The 26,950-nt window shown below is 40.8% G+C and overlaps 2 protein-coding genes across 9 annotated transcripts in view; both read right to left on the reverse strand.

Moving 5' to 3' along the window:
* Positions 1 to 275: 275 nt before the first annotated feature.
* Positions 276 to 3,060, reverse strand: ctsla (cathepsin La). 2 transcript variants are annotated; one of them, XM_049020438.1, is made up of 8 exons: positions 2,925 to 3,060; positions 1,973 to 2,102; positions 1,752 to 1,874; positions 1,504 to 1,656; positions 1,154 to 1,378; positions 900 to 1,068; positions 681 to 798; positions 276 to 569 (listed from the first exon to the last, which is right to left on the reverse strand). In XM_049020438.1, the coding sequence occupies exons 2-8, from the start codon at positions 2,093 to 2,095 to the stop codon at positions 470 to 472; spliced, it is 1,011 nt and encodes a 336-aa protein (XP_048876395.1). In that variant the 5' UTR covers positions 2,096 to 2,102; positions 2,925 to 3,060; the 3' UTR covers positions 276 to 469. The 2 variants fall into 2 exon arrangements, with proteins under 2 accessions (XP_048876395.1, XP_048876396.1); XM_049020439.1 differs by having other exon boundaries at positions 1,973 to 2,105; positions 2,925 to 3,051.
* Positions 3,061 to 9,667: 6,607 nt separating this feature from the next.
* The window catches only part of LOC125746437 (death-associated protein kinase 1-like), a 56,995-nt gene continuing 39,712 nt past the window's right edge, over positions 9,668 to 26,950 (reverse strand). For all 7 annotated transcript variants that reach the window (XM_049020387.1, XM_049020389.1, XM_049020391.1 and 4 more), the window contains 8 exons: positions 19,844 to 19,921; positions 19,485 to 19,707; positions 18,592 to 18,777; positions 16,062 to 16,259; positions 14,586 to 14,724; positions 14,315 to 14,435; positions 13,329 to 13,517; positions 9,668 to 11,637 (listed from right to left, as the gene is read on the reverse strand). In XM_049020387.1, the coding sequence (XP_048876344.1) occupies positions 10,402 to 11,637; positions 13,329 to 13,517; positions 14,315 to 14,435; positions 14,586 to 14,724; positions 16,062 to 16,259; positions 18,592 to 18,777; positions 19,485 to 19,707; positions 19,844 to 19,921 (2,370 nt within the window). In that variant the 3' untranslated portion in view covers positions 9,668 to 10,401. The remainder of the gene's footprint in view (positions 11,638 to 13,328; positions 13,518 to 14,314; positions 14,436 to 14,585; positions 14,725 to 16,061; positions 16,260 to 18,591; positions 18,778 to 19,484; positions 19,708 to 19,843; positions 19,922 to 26,950) is intronic.

Below are 26,950 nucleotides of genomic sequence, written 5' to 3' on the forward strand. Positions count from 1 at the left end.
CCTTGTAGACGCCAACACCGCTTGTTTCTCTGCGCTAGTTTATACACACAGATGCTCATTTTACCCAAGTTCAGTCTGTAGTGTCCCGTTAAAGAAACTTGAAACTCGAAAGTGTGCTTGAGTTGACTCCAGCTAAACCCATTGATCACTACTAGAAGGAAACTAGAGCACAAAACTGCTAGGCTTTTACACTATGTTGGAGTGTCAGTGTAAACTGAACTGCTAGCTTTACCCCAGTACTAATGGGGAGGGACATTAAGCAGAGACCACAGAACTCAATTTAAAAATCTTTAATTATAGGTATAAAATGCCACTTTGTACATTAACAGAATCCATGACTGCAGACATTCAGGAGTAAATATTTACAAGTCCATTTCTAAAAACCAAAAGTATGGACTCCCATTAAACTGCCTACATTCAGGCATGGCCCTTTAAAACCCAATGGATGTGACCTTGTAGTACATGCAGGCTACACCAAAGGGTAGCTTGCTGCAGTTGCAATCCCACAGTGGTTCTTCCTATCTTTGGCCATGTAGATATATCCTTCAGCACCCCATTTTTCACTCCAGCTGAGAAGGGGGGGGGGGAAACCACACGTCAGCATTTGAAAGCAAATGATTTCCCCCCCCCAGAGGAGAATGTGCTCAGTGTAACACAGACTCTGAATAAATCAATCTTACCTGTTCTTCACAATCCAGTACTTCTTGCCATCAACATCTTGCCCCTCAAAACCATAGCCAACAACTAGGACACCATGATCAAGATCCTGACTGCTGCAGTCTCTCTCATAGTAGATTCCTGTACAGCCAAAATCCTTGTTAAACCGATGTGCATTACAATACAGCAGAATCAAAATAAACTGGATTAGACAACTACATAACTGAGAAAATGCAACTTACCCGACTGGTAGAACTGGAAAGATTCATGGCCTGCATCAATGGCAACAGATACTGGGCCAACAGCTGCCACGGCCTTCATTAAAGCACGTTCTTTCCCACTGGGAATGTCCATAAAACCAGTATCATTAGCAGCACTGTTATTGGGATCATAATGGCAGGGCTGGTCATCCTGGAGGAGGAACATGGGGGGGGGGGAAATGAATAACCACCATCTATCCTTTCACAGGATGGGATCTTGTTGGCTCTACACTTACCGTGCCTAGGTAAGGGTAAGAAACTTCAGAATCAAGGCCATGGTTGTCATTGATATACTGGAAGGCCTGGTCCATCAAGCCACCATTGCAACCTTCGTTTCCCTCAGGACGAGAGCAGTCTACCAGGTTCTGTTCACTCAGTGATACCAGCTTGCCAGTCTTTCTGAACATCTGGCCTTCCATGGCACCAGTGGCACTGAAGGCCCAGCAAGAACCACACTGACCCTGAAACGAGAGTTAAAAAAATCATGCTTCAGTCTTGTTCATCTCCAAAAGTATACTACTGTCAATACAAGGCCATTTCAAGTATTTTTAAAAACCCAATACAGATTAGCCCCCACAATTCTAACCTGGTCCTTCACAGGAGTGACATAACCCTGAGCTCTCCAGTCAACTTGCTTTGGTGCCTCAAAGTTGTTGGGCTCCAAGAAGTGTGAACCTTGGAGTTTCTTCTCAGATCGTCGTCTGTACCCATTCATGAGCTGCCTGAACTCTTCATTAGTCTAAAACAAGAAAATCATTATAGTAGCTGATCTGACACATCATTTTCCCTCCCCCCATTAAAATAAAACTGACATGGGGTAATGGGACCACATACCATGTCACCAAAGTGATTCATTCCCAGGCGATAGGAATGCTTTCCCAAGGAGTGTTCAAGGTTGTGCAATTCAATCTTCTTCAAGTTCTTCTCCCAAACCAATCTCCTCCAGCCCTCTTCAGTCTACAAGAGGCAAATAATGGTACAAGCACAAGTCAAAGAACAAAATTTTAACCCTTTTGGACTATGGGAACAAAGGGCCACTTCCATCAGACACCTACATTATGGTAATCTTTACTGTGCCAAGACTTCCACAGACTCCAGTGCTTGTCCAGCTGAGGGTCCAAGCTTGGGGCAGCAAAAACTGCCACACACAGTGTAGATAAAATCAAACCGAGCCTCATCTTGACTCTGCTTGGGGGAAAATGGGAAGAAAAAAAAAAAGTCAGGTTTCATGCAGCTTATGATTAACTTTAGCCATTCACGTCAAGGCAGGACACGGCTCAGAAGCGTCTGCCAGATATAAAGGGACGTAATTTCATAGCCGAGACAAACATCGGTTTCCTGCATACGGAACCGGGCCTAGACCAATTTACATTTATCGATATTGTTATACAGCTATGATCCCAAAAATTAAGGCGATGACGGCGATAACTAACATGACTAAGGAAATAACGTCAGATTGCATCTGCCTTAAGACAAACACGACTGCAGTTGTTTTGTTCGCCCTAATCACGAGACACGGGCGGTTTCGACGCGGCGAAATCGCTCCGCCGGGAAACACTAGATAGACCGAGACCAGAGGAAATCGAAAACAAAAGTCGTATAAGCCGTGAATGCTTCCTTTTTCAAAGCGTACCGCTAGTTTAATCACCTAGTATGGACGACACCAATAAATGTGGGGGGAATAAAAAAAAGAAAAAAAAAGGGGGAGACACGTTCACAGACATAAGACAGACATAATAAAGACATAATACAGTGAGCCGCAGTATAAAGGAAAACAAAACACTAAACAAGCACTGTGCTTATGCCATGTTCAGTGATTAGATATTGGCTTGCAATTTAAAACCGTAATAAAAGACGAAATAAATTGATTAATTATGGAACTGGAAACGCTTCGCACAGGTCACTGACGAGCTAGTACGCTGACCTACTGCTGTAGACAAACACTTCGTTAAACACCTAAGTAGAAACCCAACATACAGCGTAGATGGAAAGTCAGAAATAACTTACTTCCAACATATACCTCCTCCGACAAAACAATAAACAGCTAGGCAGCAAACCTTAATATATAGCTCCGGACTGTGGAAGCATTTGGCGCTCCCATTGGCTGGAAGCGACTACGCACACACATTGATCCCGCCTCCCTGCAAACTCATCCCAACGTGATGCCCTTTCACGTGATGTTTTATCCCACATGAAACTTCATGGAAAGGAATTTCCTACAAGGAAAGCAGCTGGCGAATCTATAACGACCCTCGGTTAATAACAATGTTCAGGAAATTGTATCAGTTCAAAATCGATGGTCTCCTAATGTACACAGTTGCAATGTTGCTATCCCTGCTGATTCCATGCTTTTATCTTTTTTAGGGGGAGGGGATTATCTGGAAATGAATGACTAAGCAAAACAGCTATAACTTCAAAGTTGCCTTTATATTTTGATATTAATGAACCAATAGACAAAACTTTTTATAATAAAAGATGACTTTTTTCTTAAATTTAATAACATGAAAAATACTGCTTTTGTGTATACGTAACAATTTCGTGCAGACGTTAACTAAAAATTAGCGATAGTTTATTTCGCATAATTCGGAAGTATGCGTGGATATTATCTTAGAAATACACCACAGTGGATACAATTATAAAGTATATAACCTATAATATTAAAAATACAACTTGTTTGAACAAGTAGTATGACGTCAGTCAGCACCTGACTACATTGCGACATTGACAGCATATTTTCAAAAAAAACCAAAATGCCTGTAAATCGATGGGGAACGACTTCTTGCTATTCAGCATATATCATTTTTCCATAGTAAAAACGGCCTTCATAATGAGGCCTAGCTATTTATCCCGCCGTACTTGATTATATCAGTACTTTATAAATGTACTTACTTCATATAAATTCTGTTATGCGGATATGGTATAGACCAGTAGTCGCAAAACAGTCGATTACGGTCGACAGGTCAATCCTGAACACCATTCCGCCCTCGGTTCTTCGGCAAAATCTGCCGTGGGCTACAATATAGTTTATCTCCCCAGATTTTCTTTGTAAAAGTAGCTCTCACTATAAAGTATATCGTACACCACTGGTATAAAAATTATTGCGTCTGAATTATATAATCTAATGGGTAAACTGTATAGATTTATTTTGCCAGCATCAAATCTGAGTAATGTTATGTTTGTCAATTCGGGTCCAATGGTACCTGCTTAAATTCCGTCCTGGGTTCTCTGTGTTGTCCTCATAGCTTCCGCGATAGGCCCGGCTTCCCGCGGCCCTGTACAATTCAAGCGAGTATAGAAAACTGATGGATATACGTTACAAAAAAGTAAACTTAATGTTGTCTCCGTTACTTAAACAATATATTTAATTTAGAACAATAATCAGGCAATGTTGATGTTGTACAGCGACTGCACTAACTGCGAAGTTAGCTGGTGTTTTGAAAAATCCGCGCAAACCTTAAAATGAGTCTTAAAGGGCTGTAACCAATGTGGAGAAGTATTTTAAATGCAACATGACTCATGTGTTTGACACAAAGCATAAACTCTTTATGACATTCAAAATAAATTTACAATAAACGTAATGTGTCATTAGATGTATATGTCAATTTGTATGTCCTTTATTCATGCATGGTTGCCAGCTCTCACACATCTGGCATGACACTCAAGCTTTCAGGCTCTTACGCACATGCAAGAAATCTTAAAGCAAATCTGTATTATTCCTGAAGTTAGTTTAATCAAATCCGTTGGAGTAGTGTGCAATCCCTACAGACTATTTGCACGGCAGTAAAACTGTTATATTCATTTAAATGCGTATGCATGTGTGTGCAGTATTGTTTCAAATTGAAAATCTCAGGCTAGCCAGCTGATCAAAGTTGGCAACCCTATTCATGTAAAATACATATGAAATGAATGTACTGTTAAACTTTTTGATGTAAAACGCATATTAATGTTTTGACAGTATTAATTTTTATGCATAATTCTTTGAATTAACTTTATTGAATCATGGACACTGATTCCACATAACTTGAATGAGTATTTTGAAAAGTAAACATCCTTTTTCAGTTGATACATTCACTTTGTGTTCTGAGGACAGAACACAGTTCAGTTAATCTCAGTAAATTTGCTAAAAGGTCTAATTAAACCAACTGAATGTGGAGAGACCATACATGTCATTAGAATAGTGTAAAATCAATATGAAGCTTTATTAAGAAACAACAAGGAATAAACTTGTATTTCCTACTATTATGTATGTTAAAATCTAAAATTCATGTAAAAGTTGTTTTTCTGTAGGCTTTTCCCTTGAATTCCTTACATGTCAAGTGTGTTTTTTGGGACGAATGTGGTCATAATTATACAAGAAAAAAAACTGATTTGTACCGGGCATATAAAAACATGCATTGCATATAAAAATTCTTGTTAGGCTTATATGAAATTGTTTTTTTCATATGGGAATTTTTATGTACTTGCATGGAATTTATGTATGTTACTGTATGTTTCCTGTTTCCGACCTGGTGTTTCAATGACTGACAATAACTCTGTATACCTTGTTGTGACTAAGGACACAACATTTCATTTTCTGGGAAATGAAAGCTTTGAACTTCCTCTTGACCATCACTCAGTGTCAGTGGTTCAATGAGCTGCTTCATCCACATTTTTATCTGCATAAATACCTATTCAGGGAGCTATGAAATGTTTTTGGAAAATGTTCACATTCAAAGTGAAGGTGTCAATTTTTAATACTTTAGTGATCTGGCACATGATGAAATGTTTTGTTGTTTTGTGTTCTGTACTTTGAGCTGTGGTACTATGAAATTACATCCTGTCCAAGATGTCCTCTACTCAATCCATTTGTTTACTGGGATCGGCTCCATTGTGGAAAATAAATGTGTGGATTATTACATTTATTCTATTTTCTGCATTTTACATCACATACTCATACTGTTTCATTGAAAGTGTCCACATGTATTATTTACAACTACTTTTGGAATCTTTAAAGGAAGATTCTTTAAGGGAAGTAGCCTTAGTGCTTTTATTGGTACTCATGTTTGTTTTGTATTCTGGTTGTTTGTCAGTTGGAGCTCAGGGAAAGGCAAATGGGCAAATAGGGCGGTTCCATGGAGGCATGGGTAATGTAGGCCTAGGGAGGTAGAACCCATGTTTCATGACTGAGAATAAAAAAAAACATAATTTTCAATATGAAACATTTATTTTTCAACATTTATACATTTCAGTGTTGCGCTGTTGGTCCTGGGTATTACAGTCTGATTTTCCTGTGCTATACTATAGAAATCACAATAGACAGAGCTACCAACTAATGACAGATATACTTTCAAAATTATTATGATTTTGCTGGTCATGTGCTGAGATATTCCTAGCAATTCTGGAGCTCTTTGGCAATTGGCTGCCTAATTATTTCCCATTAAAAATAATGGCTTACTGTTAGGGGCTCGAATGTCTGGTGGGAAATTATGTCTGGGTAGGAGTGCAGTGTGAAATACTGAGTCTTGTAAGGCTGTTATGTGACTGTAACATGAGTCTCTATAATATTTATAATATTTACTACTTTTTTTTTTTACTAACGTGGGAATAATGCTCATAGGTGAACAATACACAGTAAATAATTATATGCATCCTCCCATCTTCAAACTATTTATCCTGGCAGATTTGTGGGGCCTGGAGCCTGTCTCAGGCAGCACAAGGCGCAAGGTTGGGGAGCCCCCTAGATGGGATCCTAATCCATTGCAGGGCATAGAGACTGGCACATTAACAGGCACATTCACACGCACATTCACAGGCACATTCGCAGGCATAAACAGACTCCTTCTACCAAACAGCATGTTTTTGAACTGCGGAATGCTACCAGGGTGCCCTGAGAGAACCAGCACAACACAGGGCGAGCACGCAAACTGCACACACATACAGCGGGGACAGGATTCTAATCCTCAGCACACGACCCGTCATCGGCATCTTTATTTGGTTAAAAATATATGAATGGCACATTTTTTTTAATGAATAACATTTTGGTACAATCATTTCCAAAACATAGTAATATCAGTTTTAATGGTTAAAAAAAGACATCACAGAAATTGATCAAACACTGCATTTTCTTTCTTGTTTTTTTTAAACACAAAACAATAATGGCTGGATTGCATTAGCAAGTCATTTTCCCCCATTGGAAAATGGAGACTGACAAAGGGAACTACAGAAAAAAAAAACCTCAAACTAAAGTCAGTGACGTAATCAGCATTCAACTGATCAAAGCACATACCCTTGAATAACGTACAAGTGTGGTCAGTAAATCAATCTTAGAAAAGAATGGAAACAATGTATGATAAGCTAATTAAATTAAATTAATTATAAAATGCACAATATCCGTAACATCGGAGAAAGTATTAAGAAAATATCAATGCATGCTTTAAAATCACAATAACATAAATAAACAAAATGTGCAAAACCAGGACTGAATCTTTAATGCATGATTTCTCTCTCCCCCAAATTTAATTCCTTCATGTAAAGGAACTGTTTTCTGTAGGTAAATAATGTACATAATTAAAACAAATAATTTAATTTCTTTCTAAATTAAATTTCTTTTCTAAAGTGCCATTTAAAACTATTGAAATATCCTTTTGTCTGGAGGGAAAAAAGACAACTATGCTTTGTCTTTTTTCTCTGCTTTAGACTGGTGTGTGTGTGAACACACACACGCACGCACGCACGCACACACACACACACACACACACACACATATATATATATATATATATATATATATATATATATATATATATATGGGTCATGCGGCCTACAGTTTTCCTGATGATCCACCACTTCAATTACTAATTACATTTATATAATAAGATTGTGGGGTGTAACTCAACCATTGAAAAGCTGACTGACCCTAGGAAAAGCCCATTTACTTTATATCCAGTTGTGAATTTTAATTAATCAGTTAAGCTCTGAGACACGGTGCAAATGTGAAGACCCTGTGACCACTGTGGAACATAATTGGAAACCTTTGATTTTTATGGCAAGACATTTAAGCAAAGTTTATACAAGTATTTTCTCTGCAAATAATTCTGAAACCTTTCCACAAACCCAACATGAAAAGTATTAAAACTCTAACGATATTTTAAACTTTAAATATTTGATCTTTAATATTTAAATATTTCACATACACTAGCATTGCCAGATTAATACTTTATGCAAACAGGGCAGACAGCTTGCACATGGGGTTACAACAGATACAAATTAAAAGTGCCAGAAATTAAAAATGACAGTTTTTGTTGAGGGTACTAAAATGGCAATTTGCATAAATGGAAATAAAAAAACAGTATTTGACTGAGGTTCTTCTAGGAAAACAAGATAAGTAAAAAGTCTCAAGAATCAAAATGTCAAGAAATCCATTTCGAGTCATCTGACTGTCCCCCTGAATGCAATGGGACATTGACCTTTCAGATAGTCCCTACTCCAGACAAAAGAGCTCCCCCTGCTGCTACACCAAAACCATTTCTAGCAGTAACTTGATTCACCCTGCAAGTCTCCCACATGTATGATAGTCACGATGAACCCTAGCATGCTTCAGGTTGGAATGCACATGTATGACAACACTGAAAGGCTGCTAGCTAACATTCCCACTATCAGACAAACAAAAACAACTTTCCCCTTGCTTTGATAGTGTCTCAAGTGTGAATGACCCTTTAAAGATTTACTTTTTTTGTTGTATTTTTATTTTATATTAATACAATCATTCTCTCTATGCTAAGTAACAAATGTCACTTTCTAAATTATCCATTGCAATTAATCAAATCAGTGGTACCTTACTTGGTGATTATTTCAATGGATTAGAAAATAAATATAATTACAATTGCATGGAGAGAAAAACAAGTGTTGTTTATGTTTTCCTAATACAGGAGGGGTATGTCTGCTATTTTAATGTGTGGGTGTGAAACTTGGGTGGGTGTGAAAGGTTGCTTGAAGTGGATCAAGAAAATGTCATCATATTATTGACATGAGTTTATGTATTGATTAATTAATCAACCACTTTTGAGTAACCACTCATCCAGTTATGGTTGCAGTGAACTGCAGTGCATCCTGTAAGATACTGTTGTGTAAGGTATGTCTGCATTGTACAATGACCAAAGAACAACACAAGAAACATTCAATCTGGCAGAGAGGGATTCAGACCTGTAGCCCAGGTGCAGTGGGGTACTGAGCCATCTGCTTATCTGTTTCTCAATAACATTACATTAACATATTTAGCAGATGCTTTTGTCCAAAGCAATATACATTTGGGATGGTAGGGTCAGTCAGTCCCTGGATAAATTGAGGGTCAAAGCCTAGCTCAGTGGTATTTGAATGAGTTACCACCCAATAACAGGCAAAGACCATTCGAGTTTTCAGTTGACCACTATTCTGTTTGCTGATTACCATTCATTTGGCAGCTCTGGTTCAAAAGACCATGCTGTAACATGGCAGATCCTAAACTGAAACATCAACACTCAAATAAATTAAATATCAGCAATCTACTGTCTGCTGAAAATGAACAACGGTGTAACAAACCTTGACATCTCAGCACCTGTACTGTCTTGTCACAGCACAGGATAGGTGGAAATCTTTATGTTGAAGTTTCTCTACACTGATGTGGAAGCTATGAGATCAGCGTAGGTCACCATATACAACGGCGGAATGATTTCCATTTATATAAACAATAAATGTTCGTCTATTATGTAAGAATCATAAAAAGGTAGAAAAAGTAATAGATCTATCTTTATTTGTAAACACTCACTGTATTGATCTCCATTGCATATTACATATGACAATAATATGCTTTCAAAGTGAAACTGGTTGATTGAGGAGAAACCCCTTTACTTTTCTATCTACTTATATATTAGACTATTCCACTACAATAAATTAGGTTAAAAGAGGGTAGTAGGTGGCCCTGCAATGGGTCACATCCCAAGTCAATTACTTTTTTCTGGTTATTAAGTTACCCTTCTTTTTAGCTGCAGTCTTCCCATCTTCTTTATGCCTAACTCCCACAAAAGCAGGCTCAGTGGGGTAGAGAAATGATTGTACTCAGCTTCTGTTGGGAGGTTTCTTTCAAATTTGCTAAGCATTAAAAATGTCAGTCAAAATAATGCCCAATGGACCTTTATTATACAATATATCCAGAGAGTTTAACTTTTAGAATACTGCCTTACTTATAACAGCAGGTAATGCAGACAGAGTTCATTATTAAGAATAAATTGTTGCAAACGTATATTTAGTCAAACAGTATTAATAAGTAATGCTAATGCTGACATACTTTCTCTGATAGACTCTGGTGTATTTAGGGACAAGAGACTATGCTTCTATGGTAAATGTCCATTCATAATGCATCTAAGTGCATTTAACCCGGATATGACACATACCAGAAGTTCATTTTCACACAAATCAATACAGTAAATGGTTGGATCCCACTGAAATTCCACCTGCTTGGCTGATTGTTTCACCGGGATATTACAGAGCTGATGGAGTTGTGGGAGGTCCCCCCATTACAAGTAGGCCCATAGTTGTCCAGGGTGGTCACCTCCAGGTTGACCTTGAACACTGGGGATGACCTCAGCAGAAAATCGGCTGCATCCCTGCGCCCAAGTGCCCTCAGCTTGGCAGTGAGGACACCGATCGTGCTGCCAGGATGTCTACTCCACTCCTGCAGGAGCAGGGCAGTGGGGCTAGGGTAAGTCACATCCTCTCCAGGAGTATCATTGACACGGTTGTATTTAGCCACAAGATCTGACAGGCCCAGGTTCATGGCAAGAAGGCACCAGTCCTTTCCCATGGCATCTGGTGGGTCCAAAAGTCGACAGAGCTTCCTCCTTGCCAGGAGACCAATGTCTGATATGTGAACATCCACACCCAGGTTGGCCTGGTGATAGACCTCTGTGCAGCTGAGGCTGAGGATGCTGCTGAAGCTTTCCTTGTACCCTCCCATGGTGTTGGTGAGGGTAGTCTCCCTCTGTGCCTGGGCCCTGAAGAAGTCTCTTGGCTGGTAGACCATGATGGGCTCATGGTGCTCTCTCAGCTGCTGGGGACTCAAGTAGTGCTTCACTGTCATGAGCCCAGGTAGAGTGGTAGCTAGAAGGTTGTCAATGAGGTTGCACATCACATCCAGCAGGACGTAACATTTTAGGGAGTCCAGTCCACGCACTTGGACCTCAATTCCCTGGCCGTGGTTAACCAGCCGCAGAATGACCTCCACACCCCTGTGTGAGATTTTGGCTCCATTGGTCCACAGACGGATGGAACTTCCTTCTGGTTGCTGCTGATGGATCCAGCGACAGAGGTTGACCTGCAGCTTGTTAAACAGACCACATGGGAAGGGGGTGAGATGCTCAGCAGGCACCACACGCACACCACCATACACAAAAGCTTCCTCATCTTCTTCCTCATCTGTCCAAGAGTGGTGCAGCCCGTTGGCCCTGATGAGGGCTGGGATGTCCACCATGGTAGAATTGAGGGGGTCACGCACACACACATCCATGGCATCCAGGATTTGCAGCAACTCGTCCACGTCATGATCTACCAGCAGGCTCTGAAGCTCCTCTAGGCTAAAACGCCCCCTATAGTGATGGATGGCTTTTGGAGTGTCGCTGGAGAGAATCTTGGTGAGTACGTTGCTGCAGAGCCACCGCGGGTCCAGCAAAACAATATCCTGGATCATCTCACTCTGCAGAAGGCTCATCTGTGTGGGACAAAGGCAGGATTAGTATTTCACTTGTTGCTGGGCCTGATTAAAGCCCGAGTAATGACAGCTGCCAGAGAATTATTTGCAATAAGCTTGTTTTTATATATATTGCATGAGTGGGCAGCTACTACCCTAAGTATTAATAATGAACAAATATAATGATTGAAATGCATGAACCGTTATGATTTAATGATGTTAACTAATGGTTAGTTTTTGGTTAGTTATTACATCAAATAAGAGTGTGCTACTACATTATTTTTGCCCCCTCAAATTAAGTGTTACCATTTTTATTTGATCCAATATAGAAAAGCCTACAATACTCAGTAATCTGTGATTCTAGTTAGAGTTTTATGTTAAGGTTTTTTCTTGGGTAAACCTTAAACAAAATTGGCGCAAGAGAGCATATGTTTCAAATTTTTTTGTACATGCATTTGCTTGTTAATGCAAACACCCTTCTCCTACAAACAATGACAAAGAATCACATGCCTAGAACTGAATATATACAACAAGCAGACAACAGCAGTGTGCAGAATGGCTTCTCTGGGCACACAACTTCTCAGCCCTTTAAGTGTTTCTGGAGACTTGAAACTATGTAGGAGTGCTACAGAAAGTGGCCACTGAGTGTGCATTATGCATGATTTTCAAAGATTGCATATGAACTGTGCTGATTTTATAAGCACCCTGCATTATACAGAAATAAATTATTTAAAACGGATGCACAAATAGCTGGAGACTGAAGTGTTTATATTTAAGAGTATTGTTCTGTAATGTGCTAAACACATTTTACCTGTGCTCATGTTAATGTCCAGTATTTTTAAAGCTTGAGATAATACTGCAAACCTTCTATGAACATAAGTGCAGTAGAACCTTGGAACTAGAACGCCTCTTAACTTGACCAACTCAGACATCGAACGGGTCTGTTGAATTTTTTTCTGAAATCTAGAAACTCTGCTTATGCAAAAACTTACACAGGTCTACATTCAACTCTGTCAATTGGGACCTCGAACAGGTCAGTTGACAAAAATGTAATCAAATCAAATCAAAAAAGCAAATGGACCCACTGCATGGGAAGCTGAATGCCTACGAATCGCTTTCAGTGTTGCAGGACCTCTCCACTGAGTCTGACATGCGAAAGCTGCGTTCCTGTGTTTGGTGTAAATTTTTTGTGCTTTATCTACAGTACATTTACTGATAAAGAAATCATGGCCCCAAAGAAAGTGAGCGGTGATAGCAGCAAACTAAAGAGTAAAAATGAGAGTAACTGTAGAACGTAAAAAGGAAATTATATTGAGACTTGAAGGTGCCGCATGTGTGTCTGCTCTCTCTTTGGAGAATGGTATTGTCATTTATTTAGTATTTATTGCTTTTGTAATGTGTGATTTTTCATGTGAGTATTAGTTTTATATTGATTGTTAATATATTTTGCCATTAGTTAGGTAGGCAGATATGTTTAAATAGGCAATCATTTGGAGGTCTGGAACAGATTAAATAAATTTACATTATTTCTTATGGGGAAATTTCACTTGGACCTTGACAAAATCGCAGCTTGACCAGTCTTCTGGAAGGAATTAAGTTCGTGCTCCAAGGTACCACTGTAGATGATTTTGCTGACAACAAAATAAGGCTTGAACCACGAGCAAATTTGGGCTACTTATCAGCAATGGTGCATGCATTTGCGATTTACACACCTCCCCCATGCTGTGCAGCTGCGAGATCACCTCCCTCAAGGTTTTCTCGCTGGCCAGGGGGTTCATGTGCTCCTGAACATCCGAGACAAACTTGTGCCAGGGCATGAGCTGATTGGGCCGGTGATGTTTTCTCCAGGAGGGCAGGGCTGAAAGAATTTTCTCACACAGCTGTGTCATCGGTGGGCAGGACTGTGGATAGAGACCAAAAGCTGGACTGAAGCATATGAGACAGACCTTCACTGCATTATCCAGTGTGACTGTCCTCAGCTCACAGTCATTTACCATTCTATTTGACTGCACTGTCAAATTTTAAAACATTTTAATTATATAGGAAGCAAAAATAATCTTAGCAAAATTAACATTTCAGCCAATTTCAAGAATATAGAATAGACACCACAGTTCTGTTGAAGCATTAATCTAAGCCTTTGTTATAATGGACTTAGTGTACTTTAGCAATTGGATTTAATATACTTGCTTGGTGTTAAATCTCCCACATTTTATTTTACTTAGTATGTAAATTTTACTATTACTAAGTATGTTTATAAGAAGAATTTTAATGATAAAGCATATTCAACAACAGTACTTCGTACATTCAGAGATACCATACTTTATATTTAACACTGATCATGTCCATGTGCGTGCTTTGCCCTAAGATTGCCTGCTTGCATTTAGCTATGTGTTTGCTTTGGCTACAAACACACGTGTTTTTGTAATATTGGACAGTCCTGCTTGCAGTTATTTTTTTAGTTTGAGGAACAATTTCATAGCTTCCATACCTTTGTTGTCATTTAAACCCCATGGTGCTTTAATATATAATAGTGTTTCCCTGGGCTACGTCAGACGTATCCTGATTGGCTGCTGCCAGCCCTTTCTGTCATTATCACTTTCAGCCCGTTGAGCGGTTATCATTTTTTGGACCCCATTGGTCATGTCCTTGGTGTCATTGGTCGAATGCCACCTGGATGCTTCGCACATTTAACACTCACAGAGATAATGGAGCTTCGCAGGTCCTGAAGGTGGTTTCTCAGCAGTTTCATCACTTTGGAGCTTGATGCCCCAGCATCCATGACAAAGAGCTTCTCTGAGATTTGTAGATCATTTGCAAATCTTAAAATAAATTTAAAATGTACATTTTATTAAATTAAAAAAGTCCTCAATGACAACATGTGAATTGTTGGTATGTTATACCCCCCCTCACTGCTGTATATGTATTTTTGTTTGCTATTGTCATAAGGCAGTCAGGTTGTCATACATTACCTGTTCCTGACTTCTTTGAGCAGTGATTTCTCCTTGTCGTAGGCAAATTCTCCTCCACAGTGATGAGGGAGGTTCACAGTGTCTGCATGGGTCGCCACCAGCACAACACACAGTGGGTGCTTCACCTTTCCACCAAAAGCTGAAAACAAATGAGAGCAAAATGCAAGATACTCACGTTTAATAAAAATGTAAAGTGACATGGTTATGAGGGGCCCAGAACATAGGCAACATAAGACACACAAAAAATATGCCCTGTAAAGGATCACAGTCATGGACAAACTGGAGAAGAAACACTATATCTGAGCGAATGGAACCTAACCACAGTAGGATTTTTAGGTGCAGTAGTATCATATATTCATCAGATGCTTTTGTTCAATGTGATATACGGTTTAGGCCCAGCCATCTCCCCTACAGCAACTGGGGTCAATGATCTTGCTCAAGGATCCAGCAGTGATATGATTACTCTGCTGGCCCCGATACCTGAACCCGTGATAGTTTGAAAAAAGGGACAGTTCCATAATCCAATCAGCTACATGACATCCCCATATCATCACATCATCTCAAGTGTATTGCAGGCTATGATTGTCATCAAAACACCCCAGAGAAGAGAGCTGTGTTGTCTTTAATGAAATGATAGAAAGTATTGATGCAAATATACATCTGGATAAAGATCACTTCAACAATATTTAAGCCTCCAAAAATAACATATTGTACAGAGCTCCCTCTACTGGTCAACATTGACATTTCACATATGGCTATTTAAAAACAACCCATAAGCTTAGATTAGGGGTGGGCAATCTTATCCTGAAAAGGCCATTGTGTATGCGTGTTTTCCTTGCAACTCCCTAATTAGATTACTATTAGAGGACTGATTGGCTGAAGAGTCATCACACCTCGGTTTGAACAGCTGACCTAAAGGTTATTCCAAACATGTGCATACACACCGGCCCTTTGTGGATAAGATAGCCCAACCTAGGCTTAGATCAATAATTCTCCACCCCCAATCATCCTATGCAAGAGTCCAGATCCTACCCCATAAACAACAGGCTCAAACCTATAGACAATTTAGCAACTCCAGGCCACTTTAACATGTTTTTGAACTATGGGGGTAAATGAAAGAACCTCACACAACACGGAGAGAACATGCAAACCCTGCACTCATAGCCATAGCAGAGACTTGATCGCTGGCCTCCAGAGATATGAGGCAACCATGCTAAGCACAACCCCAACATGTCACCCTTCAGGGCCACTCCTTTTGATTAAATGTTTTATTTAATTTAATGGAATTCTGAAACATACACACATAAACACAAGATGAACCTTCATAAAGTACATTAACTTGATGCGTATTCTGGTGGTGACAATTCTGATAAACAGACACATGATAAACAACCAGCACTGCAGAGCTCCCTGCAGCAGAGAGATTATGCAATGGAGAATCGACTTCAAAGAAGTGATGGTGGTAATCATACGCACTGATACTGTCTTCCAGCATGGTGAGCGACTTGAGGAGATTCAGCCAGAAGGTGACCTGGTTGAGCTGGGCCTCGTAGGGCTCCTCCAGACTGAAGAGCACCAGGTGTATGGCCGTGTGATCGTTAGCAGCAAAGTAGTCATAGGAGCAATAGTACACAGGGTTACCGGAGAATTCCCACACACTGAAGTCTCCCACTCCTGCAAGGCAAGAGCAAGAAAAATATGTATTACTCTATCAATCCATCTCTTAACTGCCTACCCTGGACAGGGATACAGGGGCCTAGAACCTATCCCAGGCAGCACAGGGCACAAGACTGGGGGTTGCCTTGCATGGGCTGCCAGTCCATCACAGGCTTCACACTATGGGAAACTAAGTACCAACAATTTAATTCGCTGCATGTCTGTAGAATGCAGCAGGATACCAGAGCACCCAGAAGCAACCCACAAGGCAGGAAACTCCACATATAGAGAGGAAATGTAGGATTCAAGCCCTCATTCCTGGAAGGCAACAGTGCTATACCAAAAGCTACTATGCTACCCATTGTATTACCATATTTATACATCCATCCCTCTCTCTTCTAGACACTTATCCTGGTCAGGGTCATAGGAGGGCCAGGACTCACCATTCTAATTGCCTAATTGCATGATTTCAGAGGAAACCTGTGTGACACAGGGAGGACGCAGAAACTCCACAAAGATTCAACCCCCAACCATGAAGTTGTGAGTCAATAGTGCTATACACTGAGCCACTGTGCCACCCTTCCATTTTCCATAACTGCTCAGTATATATAACAATGCAAGTGTCAGGGTCAGCTCCTATTGTTCCACTCTGTGTAACTTCCCCCTATTGGCCAGCAGGCGTTGCTGGTCATCCCATCCCTTGTGTTGTCAGTTCTTGTGTTTTCCCTTGCGACCTGTTGGCTGCATGGCTCAACTCGTTGTGCATGTGGTTGTCTGTTAATCTCTCTGTTGCATGCTTGAATCCCACTCTCTTTGCTTTTGTATTTTGTTCCCTAGTGTTTCATTTGTATGAGTTTTTCTAGTTCCTGTCTGGTGATTTTTGTATTTGGTTTCTTGTTTTGAGCCTTAGTTATGTTTTATCGGTATGTTACTCCCAGTGTTATATTCTGTTTTTCACCGTTTCTTGGTTAGTTCTTAGTTTCCCTGTGTAGTTCCATCCATCCATCCATTTTCCAAACCGCTTATCCTTCCGGGTCTCAGGGGGTCCAGAGCCTATCCCGGAAGCTATGGGTTTGAGTCAGGGAACAACCCAGGATGGGGGGCCAGCCCATCACAGGGCTCACTCACACACCATTCACTCCCACATGCACTCCTATGGACAATTTAGTAACTCCAATTAGCCTCAGCATGTCTTTGGACTGTGGGGGGAAACCAGAGTACCAGGAGGAAACCCCATGACGACATGGAGAGAACATGCAAATTGTTTTGGGTTACACATGTAACCCAGGTGGAGAATCGAACCCAGAGGTTGGAGGAAACAGTGCTAACCACTGCACCACCATGCCACCCCCCTGTGTAGTTCATTTGAGTTAATTAGTTTCACCTGTGACCTGTTTTCCCAACCCTTGGTAATTAATCTCACCAGCCCCTTGTTAGTCTTGTTACCCCTTGGTATTTAAGTCCCTGCCTCTGTTTAGCTCACTAGTGGTTTGTTGAATGTGATTGTTGTATGTTCCCTCCCTGCCTGCCTCTTTCCCAATTGGTCTTTTTTATTTTGTAGTGTTTTTTTGTTTAATAAATTCCCATTTTGTCCTCTGAGCTGCCAGTGGGTCGTCCACATTCTCTTTCCAGCCTGCACTATGCCACAGCCATACCCCAAATCTGCCCGGATCCCTAATAGGAAGTACGGAACACTACATAGGATTGTAACCTCACACCTTCAGGGTTGAGGGTTCATTCCTGTCCTGCTTTGTCATTTTCTTCCTACTTATGTGCAGGGTGGCACTTTCACTAAATGGGTATCACTCCAGAGCTCTGGATGCAGAAAGATGTGCAGTGTTTAAATGGCCTCTTGCTTCTGGTTGTTTGATTTAGCTACCCCAGTTTCCTCCAATGAAACATAAGTGCACAGACGCTCCTCTACTTACAAATGAGTTATGTTCCGAACAGCCGTTCATAACTTGAAATGTTCGTAAGTCGTTATTCAAGATCATTTTAACGGGTATATGCAACTACAAAGAACTAGGATGCTAGGAGTACGCACACTACGCTGCTGCACGGCGGGAGTAGTGGCCAGAGGTCGTACTATGTGGAATTGGGAGGCAGAAAGAAAAAAATGTTGCAAACAGGAGCCCTTGCAGTTCTTTTCGTATGTCTGAAAGTTCGTAAATTGAAAGTTTGTATGAGCTGAGTCTGTACTGACTAACTGCCATTAGTATAGCTTTATATGTGAGTGTTCATCATGGCTGTGACTCACTGAAAGAGATTACGTGAAATGGGTGAGTAGTAAGAAATATAACGCTAAAGCCACCTTTAATATGCTTCATTATGTTTAATATTAACAGCTTACCATTGATGCTGATGTTCTGGATGTCAATGGCTTTGGTAGACTGATCGTCCACTGTGGACTGAGCACTGTGCATGGGAGAGAAGACCGCCAGTACTCCCTTGGCAAGGCTGGGCTCAAACATCATGCTGCGTCGCCGGACGTTCACATTCTCACACCCAGGATACAGATTGGAGACACTCATAGACACTGTGAATGGAGATACACATATTCATTCAGTTTTACAGCCAATCATAATTTTGCTGTATAATTACTGTACTGCAAAATTTTCACTTTGTTATGCTCAAGGGCTGCAATTCACATGGCTGACCAATGGGTGGCAGACTTGAGCTACAAATATGTCATGACAGCTGCATGGCCACAAAATATGATTTCCCTTAAATTTCTGCAGAGGTGTGTTAGATAAAATTTATTTTTTCATGAACAAGAATTTTAAAGCCATTCCATTTTTTTTTTATTTAACCAAGTGTGATGTGCATGAAAACCTTTACGTAAAATACTTGGTGTTTGAGGTATTATATTGTACAGAGGGGTAGTTTTGCTAGTGTGTCAGATAAGGGATGCCAAGAGGTAAGCGGGAGAGACATAAATCACGAAAACTGTTCACACCTGTCTGTGAAATGGTATGATTTTTATACAGCTGTTATGAGAAGTATCGCCCATGCTCCAAATTCAGACAAAAACTCGCATAACCAATAGCAGCCTGGACATCACCCATATTGGCCTATCAGGCAACAGACAACCAAAGGCTGAATGTTTCTGTCACTGAGTCCTATCTGGATGTTAGCTTTTGCAGGTCTATTTAGGATAGGTTAGAAGAAATAATAGAGAGGGATTGCATCAGCCTTAGGGGGCGCTGGTGTATTAGGTAATGGTGGCAATGAACCACTCCTCACCTGTGGGTACTGGAGGTGCCGGGGAGAGCGTGAAGCGTGGGGAGCTGGCGGACGGCAGGCGGGACCTCTTCCTGCGGAAGAAGCTCCTCAGAATGCCACACTTGAGGGACTCCAGCAGGGTACTCTTGCCGGCGCCGGAGTGGCCGAACACTTTCAGCTTGATGCGAGGCTGTGGCATCTGCGTGGGCCGCAGTTGGTGCAGGAAATTCCCCTTGTGGTGATCCTTGGTACCACAAGTCATGTAATGGGAGGCAGAACCACAGGCTTTACTACTGATTGAGTTTGTCAAATTAACAGACCTATATCAGCATTAGTAGGGCAGATTTTTCACAGGACAATGACAAAAAGGAGCCCCTTACTTTCTTGAGCTTTCCCAGGAGACTGATGATTTTGTCATGGAGTCCCATCCTGGCAAGATCCTCGGCTGATTTCCCATCCTGTCGAGAGAGGCAAATAGCGACTTCACTGGCCAATCTCTAATGGCAAGGATGTTGGTGCAGTGCAGTGCAGCCACAGGCCGGATGGAGGCTGCAACAACTTCATTGGATTTATTGACAAAGAAAGTTCAAGGGGTGGGAGCCGCAGTCAGTGGTTGTGCATGAGCTGAGAATCATGCTGATGAGGTCAGCAGTTGTTTGCTAAGGATGCTGACAGATGCTGACTTTCGAGAGGCATTTCTGATTCCTTTCTACACCAACAGTGAGGCACCAAAAGCTAGCAAAATATTATAGAGGGTCATAAGCAGAATGCAGAATGCAGCGTGTGTGAGATTTTATATATATATATATATATATATATATATATATATATATATATATATATATATATATATATATATAAATCTCCCACACGCTGCTCAAAAAATTAAAGGAACACTTTATTCTTTTTTATTCTTTTTTTATTTTATTTATTTATTCTGAGATACTGATCTGGTCAGTTAAGTAGCAGAGGGGTAGTTAATCAGTTTCAGCTGCTTTGGTGTTAATGAAATTAACAACAGGTGCACTAGAGGGGCAACAATGAGACGACCCCCAAAACAGGAATGGTTTAACAGGTGGAGGCCACTGGCATTTTTCCCTCCTCATCTTTTCTGACAGTTTTTTCACTAGTTTTGCATTTGGCGACGGTCAGTGTCACTACTGGTAGCATGAGGTGAAACCTGGACCCTACAGAGGTTGCACAGGTAGTCCAACTCCTCCAGGATGGCGCATCAATACGTGCCTTTGCCAGAAGGTTTGCTGTGTCTCCCAGCACAGTCTCAAGGGCATGGAGGAAATTCCAGGAGACAAGCAGATACTTAAGGAGAGCTGGACAGGGCCATAGGAGATTGTTAACCCATCAGCAGGTATCTGCTCCTTTGTGCAAGGAGGAACAGGATGAGCACTGCCCGAGCCCTACAAAATGACCTCCAGCAGGCCACTGGTGCGAATGTCTCTGACAATCGGAAACAGACTTCATGAGGGTGGCCTGAGGGCCCGACATCCTCTAGTGGGCCCTGTGCAAACGGGCCGGCCCCATGGAGCTTGATAGGCATTTCCCATAGAATACCAGAATTGGCAGGTCCGCCACAGGCACCCTGTGCTTTTCACAGATGAGGGCAGGTTCACCCTGAACCCATGTGACAGACATGAAAGAGTCTGGAGAAGCCATAGAGAACGTTATGCTGCCTGTATCATTGTTCAGCATGACCGGTTTGGTGGTGGGTTAGTGATGGTCTGGGGAGGCATATCCATGGAGGGACGCACAGAGCTCAGCAGGCTAGACAACGGCCCCTTGACTACCATTAATTATAGGGATGATATCCTTGTACCCATTGTCAGACCTTATGCTAGTGCAGTAGGTCCTGGGTTCTTCCTAGTGCACGACAATGCCTGGCCTCATGTGGCGAGAGTATGCAGGCAGTTCCTGAAGGATGAAGGAATTGATACCATTGACTGACCCCCACGCTCGCCTGACCTAAATCCAGTAGAACACCTCTGGACCATTGTTTCAGTCCATCCGAAGCCTTCAGTTTGAACCTCAGAATTTCCAGGAGCTCAGTGATGCCCTGGTCCAGATCTGGGAGGAGATCTCCCAGGACACCATCCGTCCTCTCATTAGGACCATGCCCCGATGTTGTCAGGCATGAATACAAGCACGTGGGGCGCATACAAACTACTGAGTACGATTTTGAGTTGCTACAATGAAATTTTGCCAAAAATGGACTAGCCTGCTGCATCATTTTTTCACTTTGATTTTCTTTGAATTGAATTTGAAATAGGTTGATAATTTTTGTTTCCATTAAACGATGTGACATCCTTTCCTTCCCAACATATTACCCAGTCCATACCAGTATAGATATCCAGCATGTTTTTTTCCCATTGAGATCTGAAGTGTTTTCAAAATGTTCCTTTAATTTTTTTGAGCTGTGTGTGTATGTATATATATATAGATATAATTATATAGTAGCTTCTATTCATGGGCTAGGGTGAGAATTCACATATTTTTGGGGTTTAAATTCAAACCTGGTCTTCCATATATGGCACAGCATTTTAACAACACGTAAAAGATCCGAGGTTCCAGCATGTGTAAGATTCACATTTACGAAGAGGACAAAAAAATTAAACAAGTAAATAAGCATTTGTCCACCAGACAAGCTGTCCTTCAATTTCTTATTAAATGATGTAAATCAGAGCGACGTGACAGAATGTATATTGTAGGTTTTTTCCCTTTTCCTCTGTCTGTTTGTCTTTTTGTCTCTGCCTACTAATGAATGTCAGCTGTTCCTGCACCTTCTCACATCAGCTCCCATAGGACCAGGATCTGCCTATCTTCCTCTTTCCCATTCCCTCTTCCTCTATACTTTTAGAGTGTTGTCATTTAGCATGGATCAGAGGAGTGTAGAGCAGGGGTGGCCAATCTTATCCGCAAAGGGCCGGTGTGTATGCGGGTTTTTGGGATAACATTTAGGTCGACTACTCACACCCAGGTATAAGGACTCTTCAGTGAATCAGTCCTCTAATTAGTAATCTAATTAGGCAGTCACAGCGAAAACCTGCACACACAGCGGCCCTTTCTGGGTACGATTGGCCACCCCTGGTGTACAGTGATCTGCCAATGCACAATTAATGTGCTGCAGGCTGAGATTATCTGACAAAGTATGGAAACTGTGTTTTACCAGAAGATAACCCAGATTCCTGTCTTGCACGTCACACCCCAAATAGAGACACAGTAAGTTGTCTTCTTGTGCGGGAAACAAAATAAAGATATTAAAGTTCCACACTCCTGCCAAAATGGATCATTTGAAAAATTTGATAATATTTATCCATGCAAAATATACATCCATAGCCTTGCAACACCTCCACTTCAGAGAAGACAGTGTGAAGAGCAAACATTTACCATAAAACTGGACCATGATACTTACATTCATTATGCTTAGTGTAGTTGTGTACACATGACTAATTCTCATTTCTATTCAGTGTTACATCAGGTCAATTTGACATATTTTTTATTTTCCAGTCATTAGTGTTGGGATTCTTGCCCACTTAGAGGCTACGTTCAACTCTAGGTGAACTGATATCATGCCAGTAATAATTAGTGACATTACTGTGGACGATGTGGGATTTTAGCTCTACACATCATAACATCACTAAAAACAATCAAGATTTTGAATCGGCCAGAAAGATATGGGAGCAAATGTGCTCTAGATTAAGGATCCAAGACTGTATTGTTGGAATATAGTGCCATTGTCTCAGAAGACTCACTCACAAGAGTTCCTACAGATTACACTGGTTATATAAAAACATAAAAAATGTACAAACGAGAGGAGGCCATTCGGCCCATCAAACTCTTTTGGGGAAAACTTAACTAAACCTCCCGCCCCCCCTTGAAGGTCAAGTTAATTTTATTTAATTTTATTTTCTATATAGCGCCAGATAACAACAGAAGTCATTTAAGGTTACCTTTCCTATAGAACAGGGCTATACATTGTCTTTCTATTAAACAAACTAAATAGCCTTATGTTATTTATCTTATTTATACAACAACTTGTAATTTTAAAATATCTTAACTTTATATTTCTGCTCCCTGCATGGATTACCTTACATTTATCCATCCATCCATTTTCCAAACCACTTATCCTACTGGGTTGCGGGGGATCCAGAGCCTATCCCGGAAGCAATGGACACGAGGCAGGGAACAACCCAGGATGGGGGGCCAGCCCATCGCAGGGCACACTCACACACCAGTCACTCACACATGCACTCCTACGGGCAATTTCGTAACTCCAATCAGCCTCAGGATGTCTTTGGACTGTGGGGGAAAACCGGAGTACCCGGAGGAAACCCCACGACGACATGGGGAGAACATGCAAACTCCGCACACGTGACCCAGGCGGAGACTCGAACCTGGGACCCAGAGGTGTGAGGCAACAGTGCTAACCACTGCACCACCATGCCGCCCCAGTGTCAATATCATTAATATTAGGAACAACAGTAGTCGTAAAATTGAACCCTGTGGTACCGCACTATGAACGCAGGCCCACTGTGACATTGTGACTCTAATAACTACTCGCTGCTTCATGTCTGTTAACCAGTTTTCAATCCAAGCTGCTACAGTTCCTAAAATCCCTGCAGCTTTGAGCTTCAGCAAGAGCTGTTTGTGGGGGACAACATCAAAGGCCTCTGGAAATCTAAGTAGATCACATTGTAGGCCTTTTTGTGATCAATTTCTCTTGGAGCTTCCTCAAAGAACTCAAGTAAATTAGTTAAACAGGATCTACCTCTCCTATATCCATGTTGGCTATCCCTCAGAATGTTATTTGAATCCAGGTAATCTACCGTTTTCACTTGGATTACAGCTTCCATTACTTTTCCAGTTATACAAGTTAAACGGATTGATCTATAGATTATTTCTATCCCCTTTTTTGAATATGGGTGTCATATTAGCATGCTTCCAATCAGAAGCAATCACCAGCAGATAACGATTTCTGGAATAGTAAAGTTAAAAGTTGGCTAATAATATCCCTCATCTCTTTAAAAACTTTAGGCAAGATGCCATCAGGGCCCTGCAATTTATTTTGAGCTTAACTAGGCTTTGTACCACATCGGTCTCAGTTATACATACTATATATTGGTCACAGCTGACGCTGTATTCGTACTAAATGGTGGTAAGTTACTCGTGTTCTCTACTGTGAACACCTGTGTAAAATAATCATTAAACTCATTTACTATATTAATTTCATTTTCAATTATAAGGCCTGTACTATCCGGCAAATAAGTAATTTCAGCTTTTATAGCTCTTTTGTAGTTAAAATATTGGAAGAAACTTTTAATGTCATTCATAGCCTCCTATACAATCTTCCTTTCTACATTCCTCTTGGCGAGTCTAATGTTATTTTTTAACTCAACCTGTAGACTTGGGTATTCCTGCATTATTTTTTAAATCATTAGTTATTTTCCATTTGTGGAACAAATGACTTTTCTTAAGTTCTGTAGTAAACCACCTTGGTTGCAGTTTCCTAGATTTAGTTTTGCTGGAAACAGGTATGAAGTCCTCTTGCACTTGCAACAATGTGCTTTTAAAAAATTCCCATGCCTCTTCAACCATTTTGCCATTTAACTCCATCCAGTTTACAGTTTATAGTTTCAGTCTCATACCATTAAAGTTAGCCTTACTAACACTGTATATTTTTGTTTTGGACTTCGCTCTTCGGACACTAATATTAACATATAATTTAACCATGTTATGGTCACTACCTTCTAAAACTGCTAATTTTTCAATCCTATCCTGGTTATTAGAGAAAACAAGATCAAGAAGAGCTTTTCCCCTGGTAGGGGGATTAACAAACTGAGTTTAAAAAAAACGATCTTGTACTAATTCCACCATCTCAAGTTCATTTACAGAAGAGCCAGAGACTATGTCCCACTGTATCCCAGGTAAATTAAAAACACCCATAACCACCACATCATTTTTATTACTCATAATCCTGATATCGTCATATAACATTCTGCTTTCCTCTGCAGCTACATTTGGTGCTCTATAACAAACACAGACAATTAGGCCATTTGAGTTTTTAGCATCTAGTTTTATCCGTACAGCATCTGTACTTTTATTTTTATCAGTGAGCTCCCTTGCCTGTAAGTTTTCTTTTACGTTTACTGCAACAGCACCTCCCTTCTTGCCTATCCGGTCACTACGGAACAACGTGTAACCATCCATATTATATTCCTCTCCATCATTGTCACTCATCCATGTTTCTGTTATTCCTATAATGTCTGAAGTGTCTGATGAAATTAAAGCCTCTAAATCATGAATTTTGTTTCTAATACTCCTAGCATTTAAATACAGACCGCAAAGGGTAGGCCTCTTACAGTACCTACTTTTAATATTAATTGGGGCTTTCTGTCTTTCCCCACCTATATTCTGGTTCTACTGTTGCTATCATGTGTTGATTTCATTTGCTGATTTGATTTGTTGTTGCAGTTTCTTTTGTTTGGTCTCCAGAAAGTTTCTAACAAATATGTCCATCCATCCTACAGGCTACAGATACAAGGCAGGGAATAACCCAAGATGGGGTGCTAATCCATTGCAGAGCACACTCACACATCAGTCACAATTTGATGACTCCAATTCGCCTCAGCTTATTTTTGGAGAACGGGGAAAACCAGAGTATGTGGAGATAACTCCTCTGACACAGGGAGACCATGCAAACTCCATACACAAAGAGCAATGGCAGAGACTCAAATCCTGTTCCCAGAGGTGTGAAGCAAAAGTGCTAACCAATGCTCTAACCAAAAAAAAATACAGCCTGGTAACTGGGAGAATAAACAGCATCCTTCTTTGTCTTTCTCTACCTACTTCTTGACATATATCTGTAGTCTGGGAAACTTTTCCTGGTCATTTACAATGCTGTATTAACTGCATGGGAATTAGAGGTTTTTAGAAGCCGCATGCTATTAGCCGATGCTGAACTGCATGTGCTGATGCCAACACAGGAATGTACAACGGCGGCAGCTCGAGCAATAAGGGATCAGGTGGCAAAAGAGCTGAATCGTCTGTCACTGATTGTGCAGTAGGTGCTAAAGTATTTCATAGCTAAACTTGCATTGGTCACCACCTTTAAAAACTCAGTTGTGACTGGATAAATGTTAGTTGAGTGGAGGGAGAGACTAAAACGTTTCATTGTTGTAGACTACATATTTTTATTTAACCACTAAGTGCAACAAGAAAGAGGATCCATGGGAAAGTAAAGACATCAGAACAAATACTAAGTGCAGGCAAAATGACAAGAGTTTATTACGGTTGTACAGTGTTTAGCATTAACTGATCACATGTGATGCTGGGGAGTGTTCACTGCCTTGTAGCAAAGCACTGTGTACGTCTGAGATAAGAATTTTTTGTGTGATACCACTTTAAATGGCACACTCTGCCCCCTTCACCGCAAAACCCACTTTCCATACTTTCGGTTTGCTTTGTCGCTCCTACAA

Source organism: Brienomyrus brachyistius, chromosome 7, assembly GCF_023856365.1.
Source record: "Brienomyrus brachyistius isolate T26 chromosome 7, BBRACH_0.4, whole genome shotgun sequence".
Classification (NCBI taxonomy): domain Eukaryota; kingdom Metazoa; phylum Chordata; class Actinopteri; order Osteoglossiformes; family Mormyridae; genus Brienomyrus; species Brienomyrus brachyistius.